The sequence below is a fragment of the Oncorhynchus kisutch genome, linkage group LG22 (assembly GCF_002021735.2).
Source record: "Oncorhynchus kisutch isolate 150728-3 linkage group LG22, Okis_V2, whole genome shotgun sequence".
Taxonomy (NCBI): domain Eukaryota; kingdom Metazoa; phylum Chordata; class Actinopteri; order Salmoniformes; family Salmonidae; genus Oncorhynchus; species Oncorhynchus kisutch.
This window is the reverse complement of record NC_034195.2, coordinates 31,712,534-31,723,478: the sequence shown is the minus strand read 5'-3', so window position 1 is coordinate 31,723,478 and position 10,945 is coordinate 31,712,534. Positions and strand designations below refer to the sequence as shown.

The 10,945-nt window shown below is 41.5% G+C and overlaps 1 protein-coding gene across 1 annotated transcript in view; it reads left to right on the top strand.

Moving 5' to 3' along the window:
- The first annotated feature begins 3,039 nt into the window (after positions 1-3,039).
- arsa (arylsulfatase A) overlaps positions 3,040-10,945 on the top strand; it is a 25,492-nt gene continuing 17,586 nt past the window's right edge. The window contains exon 1 of the mRNA XM_020456170.2: positions 3,040-4,075. Coding sequence (XP_020311759.1) covers positions 3,813-4,075 — 263 coding nt within the window. The 5' untranslated portion in view covers positions 3,040-3,812. The remainder of the gene's footprint in view (positions 4,076-10,945) is intronic.

Sequence of the window (10,945 nt, the reverse complement as noted above, 5' to 3'; positions counted from 1 at the left end):
GACTCACAGGCCACTGAATCAGAAATATATTTCTCTTCCTGTTAAGTTCATTGACTGGGTGTCAGGTTGAATTAATGGCAAAGTGTGTGCAAGGGCGCTGCAGAGGACAGTGGCTTGGCTATACCCAATGACGGGACCATGTCTATGTTCCTTCAGCCCTACAGTATGTTCCCTTGGCCCTATGTTCCCTCAGTTCCATAGCCCTATGTTCTCTGGGCCCTATGTTCCCTCAGTTCCCATATCCCTATGTTCTCTGGGCCCTATGTTCCCTCAGTTCCCATAGCCCTATGTTCTCTGGGCCCTATGTTCCCTCAGTTCCACAGCCCTATGTTCTTTGGGTCCTATGTACCCCGGGCCCTATGTTCCCTCAGTTCCCACAGCCCTATGTTCTCTGGGCCCTATGTTCCCTGGGCCATATGTTCCCTTGGCCCTATGTTCCCTTGGCCCTATGTTCCCTTAACCTACGTATGTTCCCACAGCCCTACGTTCACTCAGCCCTATGTTCCCTGGGCCCTATGTTCCTTATGTTCCCTCAGCCCTATGCTCCCTATGTTCCCTGGGCCCTATGTTCCCTGGACCCTGGGGCCTATGGAGGAGTGGGGGTGTGGAGGAGTGGGCCAAAATCCCTGCTGCAGTGTGTGCAAACCTGGTCAAGAACTACAGGAAAAGTATGATCTCTGTAATTGCAAACAAAGGATTCTGTACCAAATATTAAGTTCTGCTTTTCTGATGTATCAAATACTTATGTCATGCAATAAAATGCAAATTAATTACTTAAAAATCATACAATGTGATTTTCAATGTGATGTTTCTCAGACCTGTTCCCTCAGCCCTATGTTCCTCAGACCTGTTCCCTTAGCCCTATGTTCCCTCCCTCAGCCCTATGTTCCTCAGACCTGTTCCCTTAGCCCTATGTTCCCTCCCTCAGCCCTATGTTCCTCAGACCTGTTCCTTCAGCCCTATGTTCCTCAGACTTGTTCCCTTAGCCCTATGTTCCCTCCCTCAGCCCTATGTTCCTTAGACCTGTTCCCTTAGCCCTATGTTCCCTCCCTCAGCCCTTTGTTCCTCAGACCTGTTCCCTTAGCCCTATGTTCCGTCCCTCAGCCCTATGTTCCCTCAGCCTTATAAGTTCCCTCAGTTCTATGTTATAAACCAGGAGTCAGGAAACAAATATCTTACATAGCTTATATGTTGACACCCATGATGTATGTATTTTGGTTAGTTGAGCCATTGTTGTTGCATGATGGAACAAAGATGGGTAGTATTTCTGATACATATTTTTGAAATGCGTATTTCAATTACTTTTGAGAATTTTGTCATTTTTATCTCCCTGGCCTGAACTACAATGCAATGATTGAGTAAGTTACACAATTTCAAAATACTAAATACTTTCATATACCGGCTCAACATTTTGTGGCCCCCTATCAACTCAAATTTACTGCATTGGTGTCAGAAGTCTGATGCCATAAAAGGTGTGATAAAAACTGTCTGCTAAATGACCAAAATGTTATGTGAAAATGAACACTTGCAACGCACACTGGGTATAATTCTAGTGATCCCTGTCCCCAAACAAGGCCAAAATTTGATTACAATACAAATGATTTGGACAATAAGCATTTGTGCCAATTGTTATTGAAATTGGTTCAGTGGGTACTGAGGGAACATAGGACTGAAGGAACACTATTATCTGGTAAGGTTAGCTGGTAAGGTTAGCTGGTAAGGTTAGCTGGTAAGGTTAGCCGGTAAGGTTAGCCGGTAAGGTTAAAACTCTCAACCCATTTAGTGGCCAGCATAAAAGTGACGTAGATGTTCATTGGTGGAAACTGAGGTTTTGTTTGAAACTGCTAGTGGGTCCGGAAACTGAGGTTTTGTTTGAAACTGCTAGTGGGTCTGGTGAAGCTAATAGTACAGAAAGTGAGTGGGTGGGTTACAGTGGTGAAGAAAAAGGGAAACGAGAAGTAAAGATATGTTGGGAAAATAGGAAACCACTAGACTCGTTTTTGGTTGGAGTCAGGGTTTTGGATGAATGCTACTTGGGAAATCTGTTTAAACGTCTCCAGGAAAATCTGGAATGTGTTGGAAGAAAGTGTGGAGTCGGTGAGAGTGTGTTTTTTTGTGTGTCTGCGGAGCAGAAGAAGCGTGTGTTAAGACTAAAAAAGATATGGAGTGGAATGTTTCCTGCATGGATTTTAAAGGGGGTTATGTCTGGGGTGGTGCAATAAAGAAAGGCAGAGGATTTAACTGAAGAATCGATGGAGTGGTTGGTGCACGTCAATGGACCTGCATGGTAACAGTAGATGGAGAAAAGAAGTTCACTTCATCCATGCTACTGTTTTTTGATGAAGTCTCTCCCTTCTCATATATAGTTACGATTCATGAGATACCCTGTAAGAGCTTCTGTGCACAAGCCACTTCAGTGTCATGAATGTAAAAGATTTGATCATGTGTCAAGTGTGTGCAGAAGGGAACAATATCATATGCCAGATGAAGGGAAATTCTGCAACTTTGGAGGTAAACATGCTCCTGAACTCTTGGAGTGTCCTGGTGAAGGAGAATGACGTGGTAAGGGTAAGGAGTGTCCTGGTGAAGGAGAATGAGGTGGTAAGGGTAAGGAGTGTCCTGGTGAAGGAGAATGAGGTGGTAAGGGTAAGGAGTGTCCTATCTGGAGGTGGTGAGAACATTTGGAAGGAACGGGTAGCGAGGAAGAAGCAACAGTAGTAGAGCCACCAAGACCAGTGAAGGTTTCTCATCAACCGAGGGATAGGGAAATGCTACATGTTAAAAAGGTGTACTTTGTATTATTTATTGCAATGGTCATAAACTGTACAGCACAAGTGGGGAAGAAGTCTAAGAAAATTGGAATCATTGAATGCCGCTGAACGTTTTTTGGGTCTTTGTGATTTTACAGCCAAGGCGGTGCAGGAAATCCAGTCGGTGAAAGTAGCACAATGACAGGCCCCTGAGCCTGTGTAGGGATGTATTTTGGAGTGGACTGTGATTGAAGAAGTATGATGTTGAATTTTTTTTAAATAACCTTTTTTTTGTCGTTTTATTTTGTATGATATCATTTTACTGGAATTATTATAATTTTTTTCTTATTTAATACCCCATCCAGCTGGTGGCGGTAATGGCCATTAACATTGGATGCCAACCGCCGTAAAACTCATCGAAGAAGAAAAGCCGGCAAGTGGCCAACTCCTATCCTAGAGAACGATATGAGTTTGCTCCATCCCTGCTCTAAACACATCTGATTCTAATAGTCAGCTGATTTGGGTGTGATCCCAAACCTAGGCCTGGAGCAAAAGCCTGTTTTTAGGTTTTCTAACCAGTAACTCTCCTGGAAGAGGGTTGGCCACCCATCATACCGTGAGCATGACCAAGACAAGGCAGGCAGTAGGTGTCACATAGACCAGTTGACAGGAGTTTAATGAGTCAAGGTAAGAATCTTCAAAGCAAACTTAGAGAGTAGGATGGGGTGATGGGGAAACCTGCCACGGCCAAGCAAAACATGGTGATATGGTGACCCCTTGTGGTAGACCACGGACTTTCATTTCCAAAACACTGCTGACGACGTTCAAATGCGCCAACTGTGTCTCGGTAATCACATGATTTTTTTATGTTGCGTCAGTTGTCTAGTGTAGCAAACTCTCGCAGCTATTATCTCAACGATACAGGGAATATTACATAACATTGGAGAATAAGTGAACACGTAGAGCAATTTATTTAAATCGTTAGGCCTCGACCTTGAACACTTTTTAAAAGCGAAGTAGCTTTAAACGTTAGATAGCTAATGTTAAGCACTTTTCCTTTTCATGACTAACTTCTGCTTGTTGCAACAGTCAGTCAGAATGGGCCATTTTCTATCTTTCACCACCTTACTGTACCTGCTTGTTACGAGCTGCTCGGGCTCCCCTCCCTCGAATTTCATCCTCCTGTTCGCGGACGACCTGGGGTTCGGCGACCTAGGATGCTACGGTCATCCAACCTCGCTCACGCCCAACCTGGACCGATTGGCGGCCGACGGACTGAGATTCACTGACTTCTACTGCACCAGTCCCGTCTGCAGCCCCTCCAGGTAGTAACTAACTAGCAACATATTTGCAGTAACAATAGCTAATATCCTTATCAAAATCAGGAGGCTGTGGGGTATATATGAGGAACAACTCTACAGTTTAGGGGTGAGTGAGGTGGGCAGTGAAAAAAAATCTAAATATTGGTCACGTGCACAGGATACAGCAGGGATACTCAACTACTATTTGAGAAGGTACAGTGACACATTTCCTAGGTGGCAAAAGTCCGGATGGATATCGTACTTTATCGGCGCTGTGATACAGCGTAGTAACAAACATAGTCGTCTACGACTTGGGAAACATGTTGTTATATAAAATGTACATTAAATTACACTAAAATGTGAATGAAATACAACTTCTTTCGAATGTAAACATGTGCAATATTTCATCAACTTTGCGCAAGATGAAAAGTGCTTGCATATTTATCTATGCAAAAGGTTCACTGTGAATCATTGTACATGGGCCTTGAATAAAATAAAAATTAAATCAAGTGCATGTTTTCTGGAGAACAAAAGAGTTTAACCTAAATAATCATCTGAATGCTCAGAACTTCACTGTGTGCCATGCAATAATTAAGCAATAAAGCACTTCTGTGAGACACAATGCGGAGTGCCCGGATACAGCTCTTAGCCGTGGTATATTGGCCATATACCACAAACCTCTGAGGTGCCTTATTGCCAGTATAATCTGTAATTAAAGGTGTAAAATTTTTTATGATTTTTCAACACCGATACCGATTATTGGAGGACCAAAAAAAGCAGACTTATTTATTTATAGATTTGTAATGATGACAATTACAACAACATTGAATTAACACTTATTTTAACTTAATATAATACATCAATAAAATCAATTTAGTCTCAAATAAATAATGAAACATGTTCAATTTGGTTGAAATAATGCAAAAACACAGTGTTGGAAAAGAGAGTAAAAGTGCAATATGTGCCATGTAAAAAAGCTACCGTTTAAGTTCCTTGCTCAGAACATGAGAACGTATGAAACCTGGTCGTTCCTTTTAACATGAGTCTTCAATATTCCCAGTTAAGAAGTTTTAGGTTGTAGTTATTATAGGACTATTTCTCTCTATACCATTTGTATTTCATTTGAGTTTATTTTTATTTTTACAGGGACAGTGCACATTGATCAACATTTCAGTAAAAGTGCCGGTTTTAGCCAACCGGCTAATTTTCAACCGCAGTCCCTGGGCAGGTTATTAAAAACAATTACAATATAGACAATAGCAACATAGAACAAGCAAGACATAGCAACATAGGACAAGCAAGACATAGCATACAGACAGAGCAACATAGGACAAGCAAGATGTAGCATACAGACAGAGCAGCATAAAACAAAAAGCAGCAAGACAAAATTCATAAAAGCAACAAAGTGTTTCCACACCTCACAAGCTACAGACAACAGACAACATGGAGAGCGGCAACACACAGCTAGAGACCATGTTCACAATTCTGATTGACCTTTAGCCATGTCTTCAAGCATTTTGTGAAAGTGTGATATGTGGTGCAGTTATGTGTGTCTGATGGCAGTGTATTCCAGACATGGGAAGCTCTCACAGAGAATGCAGATTTACTAAAGGTGCTTTTCCTTAGGGGAACTATACAGTCACCTCTCATGGCAGACCTTGTGGATCTGCTGCCATATGTCTGGGTTTTCTGTTTAACAAAAATATTGAGTGGAGGGGGAGCCAGGCCATTGAGGATCTTGAATACAAGACATGCGTCGGTGTATTGCACAAGATTTTCCCAACTCAAGAGCTCATGCTTTCTAAGGATGTGACAATGATGATGGCTATTGGGCTTCCTATCAAGCACTTTGAGAGCCTGTTTGTAGACAGACTGAATAGGTTTTAATGTTGTAGAGCAAGCTTGGGCCCAACTAGTCAAGCAGTATGTTAAGTGGGGGAGTATCATAGATTTGAAGTACAGTTTTGCTACCTCTGTAGTCAAACAATTTCGTATAAATCGGAAATTAGCTAGGTTGAATTTGGTTATTTGAATTACCTTTTTCACATGCTTTTTAAAAGAGAGGTTGGAATCAAGTATGATGACATGGTACTTAAAATCGGATACCACCTGGTATATACATATCATATACATTTGACTATTGGATGTTCTTATAGGCACAATAGTATTGCCAGCCTAATCTTGGGTGTTGATAGGCTTGAAGTCATAAACAGCACAATGTTTGAAGCACAGCGAAGAGCTGCTGGCAAACGCAGGAAAGTGCTGCCTACCACCGCTCAGTCAGACTGCTCTATCAAATATCAAATCATAGACTTAATAATAATATAATAAACACACAGAAATACGAGCTTTAGGTCATTAATATGGTCAAATCCAGAAACTATAATTTCTAAATCAAAACGTTTGTTCTTTCAGTGAAATACGGAACCGTTCTGTATTTTATCGAATGGGCGGCAACCCTAAGTCTAAATATTGCTGTTAAATTGCACAACCTTCTATTTTACGTCATAATTATGTAAAATTCTGGCAAATTAATTAGTATTTTTTAGGAAGAAATGGTCTTCACACAGTTCGCATGCATATACCCTGACTCTGCTTGCACAGATCACAAGAGAAGTGACACAATTTCCCTAGAACCTCTTGGGGCTAGGTGGCAGAATTTTCACTTTTGGATAAATAGCGTTCCCAATTTCAACCTCCTGCTACTAATGCGAAGAATATAAGATATGCATATTATTCATAGATTTGGATAGAAAACACTGAAGTTTCTTAAACTGTTTGAATCATGTCTGTGAGTATAACAGAACTTATGTAGCAGGCAAAACCCCGAGGACTAACTGTTCAGAATATATATATTTTTTTGCCTCTCTCCGTTCACTGCCTTGTCATTGCCAAGGGATATTTCTTAGGAACTTGTTTTCAGTTCCTACCGCTTCCACTGGATGTCACCAGTCTTTGGAATTTGGTTGAGGTTATTCCTTTGTGCAATGAAGAAGTAGGCCAACCAGGAACTGGGTACACTGTTGAGAGTTGCGCAAGACCTGAAAAGTGGCGCTGGTTTGTTTTCATTCCTGTATTGAACACAGATTGCCCCGTCTACAATTTGATCGATTATTAACGTTTAAAAATACCTAAAGTTGTATTACAAAAGTAGTTTGAAATATTTTGGCAAAGTTTATAGGCAACTTTTGAAATATTTTGTAGTGACGTTGTGTTTTTTGTAAGCTGTTTTTTTCTGGATCAAACGCGCTTTATAAATGGACATTTTGGATATATATGGACGGAATTAATCGAACAAAAGGACCAATTGTGATGTTTATGGGACATATTGGAGTGCCAACAAAAGAAGCTTGTCAAAGGTATTGCATGTTTTATATTTTACTTCAGCATTTTGTGTAGCACCTGCAGGGTTGAAATATGCTAACCCCTTTGTTTACTGCTGGTGCTATCATCAGATAATAGCTTCTTATGCTTTCGCCGAAAAGCATTTTTTAAATCTGACATGTTGTCTGGATTCACAGCGAGTGTAGCTTTAATTGAGTATCTTACATGTGTGATTTAATGAAAGTTTGAATTTTATAGTATTTTATTTGAATCTGGCGCTCTGCATTTCCCCTGGCAATTGGCTAGTTGAGACATTGCGTCCCGCCTATCCCTAACTAGTTTTAAAAGAAATTCATGTTAGCAGGCAATATTAACTACATACGCAGTTTTAAAAAAAATGTGTTTGTGTATTGATTTTAAGAAAGGCACCAATGTGGACCTAACCATAAACATCAATGCAACGACAGTGCTTTTTTTGCGAATGCGCTTGTTAAATCGTCACCCGTTTGGCAAAGTAGGCTGTGATTTGATGATAAATTAACAGGCACCGCATTGATTATATGCAACGCAGGACGAGCTAGATAAACTAGTAATATCATCAACCATGTGTAGTTAACTAGTGATTATGTTAAGATGGATTGTTTTTTGTAAGATAAGTTTAATGCTAGCTAGCAACTTACCTTGGCTCATTGCTGCACTCGCGTAACAGGTGGTCAGCCTGCCACCAGTCTCCTCGTGGAGTGCAATGTAATCGGCCATAATCGGCATCCAGAAATGCAGATTACCGATTGTTATGAAAACTTGAAATCGGCTCTATTTAATCGACCATGCCGATTAATTGGTCGACCTCTAGGAAATAATACATGTTTGGTCATACCCATGGTATACGGTCTGATATAGCACGGCTGTCAGCCAATCAGCATTCAGGGCTTAAACCGCCGAGTTTATAATCACGTATATATGTCACTCTGGGCATTGCCCTGCATTAATGAGATACATTATACTTTCTGGTCAGGATGTATAGTGCCAGTTTCTTGAGAACAGGGACATCAATTGCAGGCACCATCTTTCCCCAGAAAGTGACAGGGTCACAATCACCAGCCTGCTCCTTCAAAGCCACATCTTCTTGCAGCTTAGTCAACCCCATTTGCAGTGATGCAACACCTACCCATCTGAAGATTTTTTTTTTTAGCTTCTTTGTGACCAAGAAGGGTTTCTGGATTAGCAGCAGCAGTTCTCTTCCAACAGCGAAGTCATCAAAGTGAGCCTTAAAGCTATCCATCAATTTCTAGATGAAATCAACATGGTTGGGAACATCTCAGAACACCTCAGAAGACTGGGGAAGTGGACAAGTTCTCCTTGGAGATCATTGGGAACATCTCAGAAGACTGGGGAAGTGGACAAGTTCTCCTTGGACATCATTGGGAACATCTCAGAACACCTCAGAAGACTGGGGAAGTGGACAAGTTCTCCTTGGACATCATTGGGAACATCTCAGAACACCTCAGAAGACTGGGGAAGTGGACAAGTTCTCCTTGGAGATCATTGGGAACATCTCGGAACACCTCAGAAGACTGGGGAAGTGGACAAGTTCTCCTTGGAGATCATTCTTGAAAAGCTCAAATTTATTTTGGAAAGCTCAGACTGCTGTTATCATATCACACACAGTGTTGTCCCGTCTCTGCAGCTTAACATTGAGGTGTGATGTAATGTTTGTCAAAAATTCCACTGTTTCCATCTTCTCATCTTCCAAAAACTCAGGAAACTTAGTTGCCATATCACACTTTTGCTCTGATAAGAAAGCTTTGATTTATTCCTGAATGGCTCAAAAGCGTTCAAAAACCCTGCCTTTGCTGAGCCATCTGATATTGTTGTGCAGTAGTAAGTCATCAACTGGCATTGGTCTTTGTCAGAATGGCAGTGTTGTAGGGATGAAGTTGTTCTCAAAAAGTTGATCAGTTTCATCATTGTTGTCATGACCTCAAACTCTTTTCCCAGACTGGCACACAGGACAGATTGGTGGATGATGCAGTGATATGATGTCAGGTCAGGGTGGTCCTCTTTCAAATGTGCACCAGTCACCTCCCTCTTCCTATCATGTCTGGAGCTCCATCTGTGCTGATGGAGTCCCCTGACTTCAGATCTATCCCCCTTCTTGTCAGCATCCCTTTGATGGCCTCATGGATATCCTCTCACCATGTTGGTGCTTCTAGATGTGTTAAGCCCAACAGCTCCTCAAGAATTCTTTCTTGGTTTCGTTATAAAATCTGACAAACACCAGAAGCTGGGCATTATCAGTATTATCAGTTGATTCATCCACAGCCAATGAAATGCATGGTGCATTCTCAATGGCCTCATCAATTTTGTGAAGGTAAATCTTCAGCTAATATTTCAGTTGTCGTCATTGATGTGGGATCTGTTTGATCTTTCTCTGAGCTCATCTTTTTGTTTATAAGGTGTCAAAAACTTCACACATGCATTATTTTACCATCTCAGCGTCTGAAAATGTTTTTTTTCTTTTTTTCTCCCAAAAACCCAGGCTATCCTCAGTGAACACTCCATTGCACGTTGTTGGGCTATCAGGGAATTGACAAGGATGGAACTCTCATATTGGTGGAACTCTCATATTGGGATTTGAGTTGATTCATCTTGATTGTTCTCACCTCCATGTTCAGGGTATATGTCTAATCGAATTGACTATGCCTGGTGTTATAATGGCGCTTAACATGGGCACTTTTCACGAGAGCTACGGACTCGCTGCATATCAGGCACATTGGTTTTGTGCTAGTTGCGGGGAGAATGAACACATACGGTTCCGTCCACTCGTCAAGCCATATTAATTAACTTCTGGTAACTAAGCTCCTATCTGTGATATTTACAGTTGAACTGCGGTCAAATCTTTGTTTCTTTCTGACTGCTTGTCCCAGGGTTTCACAGAGGATATTTGGATTAATGTGATTGGGTAGGATGCAACCTTTTGTATTTGCATATAACCACATGATTGGATTAGACGGGGCACTAGTAGAGGTGGGCATTGCTTCGAGAGAGAGCGCGTGAGAAAGAGAGTTTGTTAGTTAAAGAGGCCGCTGTGCCCAGTAGATTTTTTAAAAAGCTGTCTAAAAAACGATGTATTGACTTTTGTATATAACAAAATGCGATGTTGCCCGGATTGACCCTTCTCTGGGTCTGGACCCGGACCGCGGTCCGCCAGTTGAGTTTTGCTGGGATACAGGGTGTGAAAGGTACAGTGAAATGCTTACTTTCAAGCTATCCTCAACAGTGCAATATGCATTTATCACCCAACAAGTAGTAAGAAATTATATACACATAATAATTAGGCTGAAAATACTTTGCATGGTCCCTCGGATCCTCAAAAGGTTATACAGCTGCACCATTGAGACTGGCTGCATCACAGCTTGGTATGGCAATTGCACCACCCTTGAATGCCAGCGCTACAAATAGTGGTGCAGACAGCCCAGTACATCACTGGGGCCGAGCACCCTGCCATCCATGACCTCTATCAGGTGCTGTCAAGGGAAAGAATCCAGCCATCCAAGCCATAGACTGTTC